Source organism: Sciurus carolinensis, chromosome 9 (genome assembly GCF_902686445.1).
Source record: "Sciurus carolinensis chromosome 9, mSciCar1.2, whole genome shotgun sequence".
NCBI classification, from domain to species: Eukaryota; Metazoa; Chordata; class Mammalia; order Rodentia; family Sciuridae; genus Sciurus; species Sciurus carolinensis.
In genome coordinates, this window is record NC_062221.1 from 5,832,335 (window position 1) to 5,845,029 (window position 12,695).

A 12,695-nucleotide genomic window follows, 5' to 3' on the forward strand; every position below is an offset into this window, starting at 1 on the left:
GAGCAAGGATTTGTATTGAATCCTTTACTGGCACTGAAGGCATCCTCTTTCTGACCCCTTCCCCACCCTTGCCATCCTCTCCCTGACCCCCTCCTTCCCTACACCCTGCAGACCTCCGGATCAGAGACCTCTGTGCCATTTTGTTCCTGCATCCAACACCAGCCTTTAAATTCTCAGAGAGCTAAGACCCTATCTGGTCTCCAGCAGATAGGTGTCCTGCCTTGAGACCCTGCCTTTTGGGCCACTGGGATCCCAGGGGTCCCCCACTATTAGGATTGGGGTGAAGACATTCTCCCATTCTCCAGTGGAACACTCCAGTCCGGTGTCAGAAAGAGTTCAGGGGACATTTTGATCTCGAACCAACACTTTGGTCAAGCCTCGCCACATAGGAGTCACTCAGCCAATCCCGTGGCCTCCCCTTTGGGCTGTCATGTCCCTGTCCTGGGCTTGTTGTTTTCCATGTACTTCAGTGGTGTATGTGGGGCGGGGGAGTTAGGTTTTTCTATATAAAGGAGGTTCCTAGTCCTCCAAGCCCTTTTACCTGTACTCATTCGATGGTCCTGATCCTTAAAATCCCCGGTCTTGACAGCTGCCTGCAGGAAGCCTGGGTCCTCAGTGAAGAATCCTCACAGTTCTCCTTAGGCTCATCAGCCCAGTTCAGAAATCGTATGTCTTGCCTTTTATCACATGGAGAAAGTTAAAGTTGCCAACTGAGGCAGATTGATAAATCAGATGATGCATAAGTTTCAAAGCTCAGACTCAGGTCTTCCTTCTGAGGTCCCGGGAGTGCAGGATGAAACTAAGATGGTCTGATTCCAGTCATTTAAAAATTCTGCTTCTACTGCTTTCTCCTCTGTCCCACTTTTGATGTCAGTAGACAGGCGTGCGGGTTTCAGGAAGGGAGAGGTGACTTGCGAGTACACCATTATGATTGCCATTTGTAAAGATATTTTAGAATGGCTTCAATAAAGTAAGCAAAAAATTGCAGATAAAAATTTAGATGCATATGAATTTTTTTTGAATTAATGAAATTAAAGCAATGTAGAGCAATTTAAGCTATAGAAGTTTTTCTGGCATAAAGCAAATTATAAATTTTTCAGATTATATCAGAGATAAATTTTCAATAAAAGTTATTGGATTATTTGATAATCCAATGAAGAGGAGTTAATTATTCAAATTCATTGGAGAAAGTTTTGTTTCCTGCTCATTTGACAACTGCTAACATACTGAATATAAAAATCACAGTGTACTATTTCCAAGGTGACATCCAAGATAAACTGGCTCATGAATTTTGTTATTTCAAGGAAAATTTAATGTTAGTCACTTTTGAAGAAACTAGAAATGCCAAAAGTCTTATAGTTTATATAGAAAAATTGATGAGGATTTCCCAAATTTGACAACACTAGATACTTAAGTGGCATTACTAATAACCTCTGAAGCCAAAAGACCTTTCTGAGCGACTGCTACGAAACCACAGCATCCGTGGCCACCCAGTGGCAGGGCTCCTGGGCCCTGCGCTCACCACTGGGGTTGCCTCGAAAGCAGTTCGCTTCTTGAACCAGCTGTGGGGCTCACAGCCAGAAATGTTAGCAAAACACGTCGTGGGGTGTTTAAAAAGGTACCTTCTTTTCCTGTAATTGGTGACATTAGTGAAATTTGTCAACTTTAGAGTGTTTACTTGTAGTGATTTTTCTCACTGCATAACTAACTACACGCTTCGAAATCTGATTTCATAGTTATCGTTTTGGTGCCTCCACCCGCTCCCCAGGAAGCCACGTGGCCCAGGCCCAGCCGTGACCCCTTGGTTGGCCAACCGAGCCTTGTTCCTGACCTCTCCCAGTGGAGGTGCCCTCACCGCGCCCAGTCTCTGTCCTCCTGCGCCCGTGGCCCTGACGCCTGTGGCAGCGTGGCCTCCACAGCCTGCCCTTGACTTGGCTCCACCCTGGTCTCCCTGCCATCAGCCTTGCCCTGCATTCGGGCTGCTGCCCCTCACTTGGGCTCCCAGTTTGGACGCTTTCTCTGCCCTCTGAAGCCAGCGTCTGTCACTGCTGGGCCAGGTGTGGATTCGTCCCTGAGGCGCTGGTCATTTGGGTGGAGCACGCCGGCCTCCATCAGCCTCGGTTCTCCCTGCCCTTTTTAGGAGTGACCCCATCCTGGCTGGGCTATAGCCTGTGTGCCCGAATCACATGGTCCCCCCGTCCTGCGGTCCTTCTTGCCCTGGGTCAAGGCTCTGGAAAGCTGGTGCCACATGCCGCTTTCCAGCTTCTGCCTACAGCTCTGCCCTGGCCTGCTCATGCCTTCCTGAGGTCACCAGCATCTCCTCAATACTAGCCACAGGGACTGCCCAGCTTTGACCACATTTTCTTCTCTGAATGTTTGCTGTTAAATAAAAAATTAATAGAACAAGTCAGCATGACGGTGGTTATCTTTCTTTGTAGTTAAAATTCTAGCAAAGTGGAAGTGAGTTGGCGTGGCCATGTACTTCTGCCTACCTGAGATACTCCCATTTTTTATCTGTTTGTCTCAGTATGACATGAATCATACCTCCGTTCACTTACAAAATTGTCTCCATTTAGACAATTCTATGATCACTCTAAAGCCACTTTTTGAAGAAATATTTGTTATTGTGCTTACCTTTAAAAAAATCCTAATTTTTTATTTTACTACTTTGCAGTCAAAGATTGTCGGAATACAAATATTTCTGGAATAAGACTCTTTCATTACTTACTTTTACTAAAAGGGAGCTAACCAGTATTAAAAATGAAATATATGATAATTTTCAAGACTGGACTTCACTGAAAGGAGAAGTTTTTCTGCAAATTACATCTATAAGTGAAACAGCCTTGACAGGTTTGTTATTTATATTTAGAACAGAATCATCCTTTTTTAAAAAGTGGTATATTTTAAGTAACAAAATAATGATATTTCATTCTATGTTAATGGACTTAGGATTCGTTGCTAAATCTATTATTGGTTGGTATAGTAAGACCATTGAGGTCTCCTCGAGGGCGGGGCTGGGCTCAGTGGCAGAGGCTTGCCTAGCATGTGTGAGGCCCTGGGCTTGATCTTTAGCACCACATAAAAATAAACAAAATAAAGACATGCTGTCCATCTACAACGACAAAAAAAAAAATTAAAAAAATAAAAGATCTACTCTAACACTAAAATTCTGTAAGTTCATGTTGATCTAAGATATGCTCTGTCTTGGGCTGTGATTGGAAGACTGGTTACTCCTGTTAATTGTACCAATTTGTATTTAAATTTTTCTTCTCTTAATGGTTGAATAGCTCATATTAGATCAGCCTTCCTACAGATAATAGTTATAAATTTTGGGCAAAATGATTCTCTGAAAACACTGGAGAGTCATCAAACCTAAGTTCATTATGGAGGGAATGTCAAATGTGGAAAGAAGGCGTATCACTGAGTGAAAGATGCCAATCCAAGAAGGTCAGTACTGTGTTATAATAACTGCATCATTCTGGAAAAGGCGAACTCTTAGCAGTCAAAGTGTCAGTCGTTTCCAGGGATTAGGTAGAGGGAGGGAGAATGGGCGGAGCACAGAGACTTTTAGGACAGACTATTCTGTGTGATACTACGTGTTACGTGTTTGTCAGATGTGGGAGGAACAACACCAAGAGTGGACCCCAGTGTCGGCTATGAGTGTGTAGTAACAGTGTACTAGTGTTGGTCCATCGGCTGTAGCAAACGCACTGTTCTGGTGTAGGCCTAAGAGATTCTGTGTCAGCACAGCATGTATGTGGGAATTCTCTATTTTCTGCCAGTTTTGCTGTGAACCTGAAACTGCTCCAAGAAATAGCTTTTTTTTTTTTTTTTTTTTTTTTTTTTAATTGGAGGAAGGGTGAGGAGCTTGGTGAATTCCTTTCTCTTTTAATTTTTTACTTTTTAAAAGGCTGTTGGACTGAGGGCAGGGTATATTTTGTTCCACATAGAGACGTTGAGAATCTGGTAGAAACATGTATTGGTTTTGGCCTTCAGACTAGAGGACTTGGATCAAGGTGGCCCCTGTCTCTGGGGAGGGAGGGGAGGCCCCAGAGAAGAGACCCCAGGCAGGGAGAGCTCATATTCTATGTAGAAACTCTTTCCAGATTTCTGGCTTATTCTTGAAATACATGTGCAACAAAGAAGACTCAAGAAACCCACATATGACTAAAATAATTGATATATTAGCTGATCCCTACCTCAGGGGAGAAGTGCCTTATAGTGTGAATTCAGCCAGATTAACTACTTGTTACAAAACAGGACAAAAAAACACTTCAATACTCTATTAAAGGAATGTAGCAGAACCCAGGCTCCAAAGAGACATCTGCGGTGTTCAGTGTAGCATCCAAGACTACTCTACCTGGACAGAAAGAGAAGATCATGACCCTCCCGGAAGAGTCTGGCACTGCCTCAAACGTGTGGGCAGACTGCCTTTCTCTGCTCCTGTGCTTCCTTCCTTCCTCCCTCCCTTCTTCCCTTCCTTCCTTCCTTCTTTCCTTCCTTCCTTCCTCCCTCCCTCCCTCCCTCCCTCCCTCCCTCCCTCCCTTCTTCCCTTCCTTCCTTCCTTCCTTCCTTCCTTTCTCTTTCTTTCTTTTTTTTTTTTTACAAATTGAACATTTGTGGCAACACTGTGACAAGCGAGTGTGCCTGGGCCATTTCCCAACAGCACGTGTGCTCATTCCAGTAAACATATGCTCTCTGTCACATTTTGGTAACTTTCACAATATGTTACACTTTATTACTATTATGTCTCTTATGGCGACCTGTGATCAGTGACTTTTGACGTTACTGTTGTAATTGTTTTGGGGCATCATGACCCATGCCCATATAAGATGGTGAACTTAATAACTCTTTTTTTCTGTGGTGCTGGGGACAAGCCCAGGGCCCTGTGCTTGCTGGGCAAGTGCTCTGCCGCTGAGCTGTAAGCCCAGCTTCTGTAATCCGTAACTCTTACGTGTGTTCTCACCGCTCTACCCCCCGGCCATTTCCCTGTCTCTGCACCCCACCCCACCTCCTCTCCCGGGCCCAGGATGGCGGCTGTGCCAAGCAGTGGACTTCCAGTGAAGCAGTAGATACCATCTAGGACATGGTTAGAGGTGGAGAAGTCCATGCCTGGTTCCAGAGCTTCAGAGGACAGGCTGACTCACTCATTAGGGGCTGAGACGGCTGGTGACGTGGCACTGAAGCCATGCTCATTTGCCATTCAGAGGATCCGAGGGCCATTAGGAATTATACTGACTGTGCTCTGACTGTGCCCTCTGTCTGTGGAATAACAAAGCCTGGGCGACAGCGTGTCTGTTTACGACATTGTTTACTGAATCTTTAAAACCCACTATTGACGCCTACTGCTCAGGGAAAAAAATGAAGATTCCTTTCAAACCACTGCTCACTGACCATGCCCCTGGTCACCTGAGCTCTGGTGGAGATTGTCGAGGCTAACGTTGTCTTCACGCCGCTAACGGCACTCACCCACGGGTCAAGGAGCAATTGTGATTTTAAGTCTTACAGCTGATGGTTCGTATGACTGTCACTGCCAACGATGGCAGTTTCTCTGATGGATCTGGGTGAGGTACATTGAAAACCTTCTGGAAAGATGGCACTGAGAACAGTCATCGTTCATGGGCACAGGGCAAAATGTCAAATAATAGGAGTTCGGAGTAAGTTGACTCTAACCCTCCTGTATGACTTTGAGGGGTTCAAGACTTGGTGGAGGAAGTAGCTGTAGATGTGGTGGGAATAGCTAGAGAGCTGGAATTAGCGGAGCCTGATGTGGCTGAATTGCTGCTGTCTCCTGATAAAACTTCCACACTTGAGGGGTTGCTTCTTATGGATGAGCAAAGAGGTTTCTGGAAATGAAGTCCACTACCAGGAAGGTGCCGTGAACATTGTTGAAATGACAACAAAGGATTTAGAATATTACATAAACCTAGCTGACAAAGCTGCGGCAGGATTTGAGAGCAAGACTCAGTTCTGAGAGAAGTTTTACTGTGGGGAAAGTGCTATTAGACGCATCGTACACCACAGGGGAATCTTCCAGGAAAGGAAGAGTCAATTGAGAGTGCAGACTTTATCATTGTCTTATTTTAAGAAATTGCTACAGGCAGCCCAGCTTTCAGTGACCACTGCCCTGACCAGTCCGCCCCAGCTACAGAGACAAGACCACCAGCAAAAAGGTCACAGCTCGCTGAAGACTCAGGTGACTTAGCATGTTTTAACCCTAAAGTGTTTTGAAATCAAGGTCTGTGCACTTTTAGACACAATGCTTTTGCACACTTACCTGAATTCAGCATAGTATAAATATAACTTTTATATACATTGGAAGCCAGAACTACAAGACTTGCTTTATGGTGACATTCCCTGAGTGCAGTGGTTAACTGCATTATGTCCAAGGAGTGTCTGTAGCTGACCAGGACTTCCAATCATAGCTGCTATAGCTATGATATAAAGGAAAATGCACTAGTAATGAATAAAAATAGAAGACCTCTGTGAGAAATTTTTAAAATTGGAATTTCTAGAACTGAAAAATACAATCTCAAATGAAAATTCACTGGATGGACTTGTATAGAATTTTGCATTTATAGAAAAAAGAATCAGTAAACTGTAAGATTTATCAACAGGAATTATTCAGTTTGAAGAGGAGAAATAAAATGAATATTGAAAATGATGAACAGAGCCCCAACATCCTCAGGAAGGAATAAATGTACCATAAATAATAAATATGGGTAAATATGAGACTCCTTTTCCTTTGCATTTCCTTAAAATTCACATGCTCACTTGAAGCAAGAATTATACTGAGTGGCTTATGAAGTATGTTAATGTGATTGAGCACTCCTGGGTTCAATTCCTAGTACAAAAAAACCCCAAACCAAACAAAACCCTCCCACACGGATACTGAAACAAGATGTGTGGGTTTGTTTGAATCACAAAGTCTTTACTTATTATGTGTTCCTGGGCAAATTACTTGTGCCTTAGTTTCCTTATTTATAAATGCAAGTAGTAATAGTATCTCTTGTATGTAGTTGTAAGGACTCAGAATATATAATATGTAAAGCACTTATTAAAAGCATCTGGCACATAGCTTGTGCTGTTATAAGAACCTAAATGGTACAAAGAATTTGTGAGGTATCATATGAGAGTAACTATGAGTAGCCTGAAATATTACTTCTTTTAAAACTATTTTCATTTAAAAATTTTGGGGAGTAATGAGGATTGAACTCAGGGGATCTATTACCACTGAACCACATGCCTATTCCTTTTTAATTTGAGATAGGTTATTACTAAGTTGACTGACCTGGCCTCAGACTTGGGATCCTCCTGTCTCAGTCGCCCAGGTCACTGGGATTACATGCATACACTACTGCTCCTGGCCTGAAATACATTTTCTATGAGATGCTGCCTTTCTGCAGGAAAGGAAGAAACTCTAGAAGGGTTTAGTGTAAATGCTACTAAGCAAATTTAAATCTGCTCTTTGGCTGCTTTCCAGGGAAGGCAAAAACCAACAAACCAACCCCAAATCCCTTCACTCTACTAATTCATTCATTCATGCATTGAATGCCTGCTATTTTCCAGGGCTTACTGAAAGGTTAGGCAGGATCTGGGCAGTCTTTCACTTCCAAAATCCCCTGACATGTGATGATGTGCTCTCTAGTGCATCCTGCTTCTTATTTTTCATGGCCTCAGTTTTCTCAGATTCACAATAGCTACTGACCAGAGGTTCCCACAATGTCTGATTAAACTTCATACCTACTATTGCATTTGCCAATGAGAACATTAAGGCCAAAAAAATTCTTCCACTAATCTGACTACCCAGAAGGTTAAGTTTTGAGAACCATTTGGGAAGTAAAAGGCATTTAAATTGGAATTTTAAAACTAGTTTGGTGTAACAGAACAGAAGACACAGAGACAAACCCACATATGTACAGTTATCTCATACTGGACAAAGGAGTCATAAACATACATTGGAGAAAAGATAGCCTCTTTAACAAATGGTGCTGGGAAAACTGGAAATTCATGTGCAGTAAAATGAAATTAAACCCCTATCTCTCACACTGAACAAAACTCAACTCAGAGTGAATCAAGGACCTAGGAATTAGACCAGAGACCTGAGTCAATGAGAAGAAAATATAGGCCCAAATTTCCAGCATGTTGGCTTAGGAACCAACTTCCTCAGCCAGACTCCTAGAGAAGCAAAATCAGGAATCAATAAATGGGATGGTATCAAACTAAAAAGCTTCTTCACAGCAAAAGAAATGATCAAGAACATGAAGAGAGAGCCTAGAGAATGGGAGAAAATCTTTGCCTCCTGCACCTCAGGTAGAGCATTCATCTCCAGGATATACAAGGAACTCAAAACACTTAATGCCATGAAAACAACCCAGTCAATAAACGGGCAAAGGAACTGAACAGGCACTTCACAGGTGAAGAAATGTGAATGGTCAACATCTTTGGCAGTTAGAGAAATGCAAATTAAAACTACACTGAGATTCCACCTTCAGTCAGAATGGCAGTTCAAGAGTACAAGTAATGATAAATGTTGGCAGGGATGTGGGAAAAAAGGCACACTCATGCAGTGTTGGTGGAACTGACAATTGGTACCACCACTCTGGAAAGCAGTATGAGGATTCCTCAGAAAACTTGGAATGGCCCCTCATGTGACCCAGGTATCCCACTCCTCAGTTTATACCCAAAGGACTTAAAATCAACATACTACAGTGATGCATCCACATCGATGCTTATAGCAGCTCAATTCCCAGTAGTAAAGCTATGGAATCAACCTAGGTACCCTTCAGCAAATGAATGGATAAAGATAATGTAGTGTATATAAACATGGAATATTAGCCTTAAAGAATGAAATTATGGCATTTGCTAATAAATGGATGGAACTAGAAAACCATGCTAAGTGAAATAAGTCAGTCCCAAAAAACCAAAGGCTGCGTGTTTTCTAAAATGTAGATGCTAACATACAATAGGTGTTGCAGGGGGGCAGGGGGAATAGAAGTTCATTGGATTAGACAAAGGCAAATGAAGGGAAATGGGGGGGTGGGAATAAAAAAGAGTGGAATGAATTCCCTGTGTGCATGTATGAATACACAACCAGTGAAACTCTACGTTGTGTGCAGCCACAAGAATGGGATCCTAATTAGAATAAGTTATACTCTATGTATATATTATATGTCAAAATATACCCTATACTATCATATGTATCTAAAAAAAACAGTTTGAAATTTGTTTATTGAACTTCTAATGAAGCACATACAAAAACTTAATAACACCCCCCCACCAAGTTCAAAATCCTTTAAGGATTTTTCTGACCATAGCCTTAAAATAGCATCAACATAAAAACAGAAAATAAAGAAAATGAACAAAAAAGAAAGTTAACAACATCTGTAATCTCATTATAGAGAGGTACATTTAACATTTTGGTATAGAACTTTCTGAATTTTTTTATTTCTGTACATAGATATATACCCAGTATAGCAATATCATGGAAGTATCTGCCAATTAATGATGCTAACAGCTTTTCACAGTAGAAATGTGTCTTATCAAGTTTTCTATGCATGAGCATTAAGGTTGATCATACTTTTTGCTGTAAGTTTGTGGTGAATGTTTCACACATGCATCTTTGTGGTCTTATCCCATTTTTTCCTTAACATAGTTAATTCCTAAAAGTGGGGTCAGAGCCATTAATTAAATGCTTTTTAATCTACAAGTAATGTTACGTCTTGTCACATTTTATCTGATACGGAGAGCTGGGAGTTGGTTTTCAACCCTTGACTTTTACATTTATCTTTACCTGCGATTGCTTCAGAAGCTGCGGTGGTTGGTGCAGAAGTTCACGGTGGGATCGCAGAAGCCTCAAGAGCTAAACCCACACACATGGACAGTATGTTCAACTCCCAAGCACGAGCTAGCACACAGCACAGTGGGGTGTGGAACTGAGGTCCCAGCCCCTGGGTGTGGTGTTCCAGCAGGCAGGAGTGTGTGCCAGACTCCGCAGGTTGGATGCTGCTCTTCACAGTTTCTTTGGTCGATTTGAGTATACTTTAAATTTAGCAGAAGTTCTAAGTAAATGTATAAAGGAGCCAATTTCAAATTAGAATTTTTAATAATCCGTATCTTAAATTCATATAGAAAAAAATGGAGTGCAGTGTTTTTAAAGGTTAATTCTGGCAAAGCTCGAGAATCTGTCACACCTAGTGGAAAGATGAAGAGCATGAGAAGGGTGTCCACCTGCCCCGTCCAGCATGCAGCCACCAGCCACCCCTGGCCTCTGAGCCCCTGAGGTGTGTGTAGCCCATAGCCTTTTGCTGAAATGATAACGTTGGATACATGGAGTTAAAATACACTGTTAAAATTAATTTTACATGTTTGTCTTTACATTTTTAATGTGGCTACTGGAAATTTAAAATTATGTGGCTTGCCTTATGTATATTTTTAGTGAATGTTGCAGGTATAAATAAATAAATATTTCCACACTCTAAAAAGCTTTAAAAATTCTATAATTGCAATTGATATTTCTAAAACTGGTAAGGACGCTGTGAATTGCAGCTGAAGAATACCACACTTGTCACTCTCCATAATAACTTGTCCATGTCTCTTATTCCTAATTTGCCGTCCTGATTATTTAATTCAGCTTTACTTAAATTTATTAAACTTTCCTCATAGACAATGTTAGAACTTGAGACAGAGCCAGGAGAAACCTGCGGGAAATGTGGGATCCTTGGTAGCCTTGCTGCCAGGTCTGGAGAAGGGCTACCAGAGCCACTGTGTCCCCTGGGCCTGGCCTGTGCTGGCCTGTGCTGGCCTGTCCTGTAGCTTCAACTCTTGGCACTCAGAGGTCCCTAGGTGTCTTAAGAGCGGTGGCCCAGATGCAGAAGGCCAGAGTCCACACCCTGGCTCAGCGTCACAGAACCAGGAGCCTCTGTGTCTGCATTTGTAAGGGGGGGGACACTGAAGATGCCTGGCTGGGCGAGGAGTCGGGGTTCGTTCGCTGTCACTGCTCTGTTATTCTAAACCCCAAGCTCCCCCCGTCACATTGAACTGCCCTTGTGTTGCAGAAAGTGTTCTTCGTCATAGACTTGCAGATTTTCTTCTTAATTAAGGGAACAAAATCAGTGTTTTTTCACCATTTTTTTTTTTTTTTTTTTTTTGGTGCTGGGGATTGAACCCAGGGCCTTGTGCTTGCTATAGTTTTCTTTTTAATAATTTTATTTCTTGAAAATTTTATGTAATTTATTTTTGGGTATTGAGGATTAAACCTAGCAGCACTTCATAACTGAGCTACATACTCAGCCCTTTTTTTTCTTTTTTTTTTTGAGATAGGGCCTCAATAATTTGCTGAGACTGATCTTGAACTTGGGATCCTCCTGCTTCAGCCTCCCAAGTTGCTGGGATTGGTATGCACCATGGCACCTGGCTCAATTTATTTTGGGGAAGGGCATACACACACTTCAGTAGAAGAAAGACAACCTTTTCAATAAATGGTGCTGGGGCAGCTCTATGCCCTTAAGCAAAATGATAGATAGATAGATAGATAGATAGAGAAAATAAGAATCCTTGACCTAACCTCACACTTTACACCTCGAAATATATCACAGACATAAATATCAAATGAAAAACTAAAACTTTTGGGGAAAAATGTTATAGTCTGTGATTAGCCAAAAAGTTCTTAGACATAGGCTAAGGAAAAATCAATAAATTGCATCTTAGCACTTAAGAACTTGAGCTCTATGGAAGACCCTGTTAAGAGGATGAAAAGACACCACAGAAACCAGAGGCCAGGAGAGACTGTTTGCTCACCGTACACCCAGCACAGGCCTTGTGTGTGGAACAGAGAACTCAAAACTCTGAATTTCAAAAAATCCAGTTAGAAAACGGGCAAAGGATATGAGCAGTACTTTGACCAAAGGGCATGTCCTGGTGGAAAATGAGCCTGAAGAAGTGCTCGCATCTTAGCAACCAGAGGAACGTGACGTAAAAGAAGTGCCATCAGATACTGCTACACGTCTGTCAGACTGTCTCAAATCGAAAAGACTGACCACACTAAGTACTGATGAGGATCAGAGAAACTGGACCTTCAGCATCTCCGGTCGGGATGTACAGAGGGCGGTCTTTCTAGAAGACACTTGCAGGTTCCTCTGACGCTAAAAGTGACTTGCCACATAACCAGCGGTTGCACTCCAGGGCATTTATCCCAGAGTCGTGGAGCCCATGTTCACAAAAAATACCTGCGTGTGACTGTCCACAGCAGTTCCATTCAGGATGGCCCCAAACTGGAAACACTCCAGTGCCCCTCAGGGATGAAGGACAGCCTTCTACATCCATGCCTTATACTGCTTCCCAGCAAAAGAGAAAACAATTGCTGATGCATGCAACCTGAACGAGCCTCCAGGAGACTTTGCTAAATGAAAAAAAGCCAGTTGCAAAATCTCACCTCCACGTGCTTCCGTTCATGCAGCGTTCTTGAAACAACAAAAGCAGTTGCCAGGGACGAGGAATGCTGGGTAGGTTGGGCCACCAGGGGCCGCAGGGCTGGGTATGTGGTAAGGGCAGCACTTCTGTGTTTGGGTCATGGTGTCCTTACATGAAGCTGCGCTTGTGATAAAATCACACAGAAGACACACACACCAGAGTGTTTACAGCTGGTGAAGTTTGAATAAACTCTGGATTGTATCAGGGTAGATTTCCTAGTTTGA

General features: G+C 42.4%; 1 protein-coding gene across 2 annotated transcripts in view; it reads left to right on the plus strand.

Moving 5' to 3' along the window:
* The window catches only part of Lekr1 (leucine, glutamate and lysine rich 1), a 152,314-nt gene that overhangs the window by 58,283 nt on the left and 81,336 nt on the right, over positions 1-12,695 (plus strand). Inside the window, exon 6 of one of the 2 annotated variants that reach the window (XM_047563674.1) lies at positions 2,675-2,850. The exons of the other annotated variant lie outside the window; for it this stretch is intronic. Coding sequence (XP_047419630.1) covers positions 2,675-2,850 — 176 coding nt within the window. The remainder of the gene's footprint in view (positions 1-2,674; positions 2,851-12,695) is intronic. 2 annotated transcript variants of the gene reach the window in all.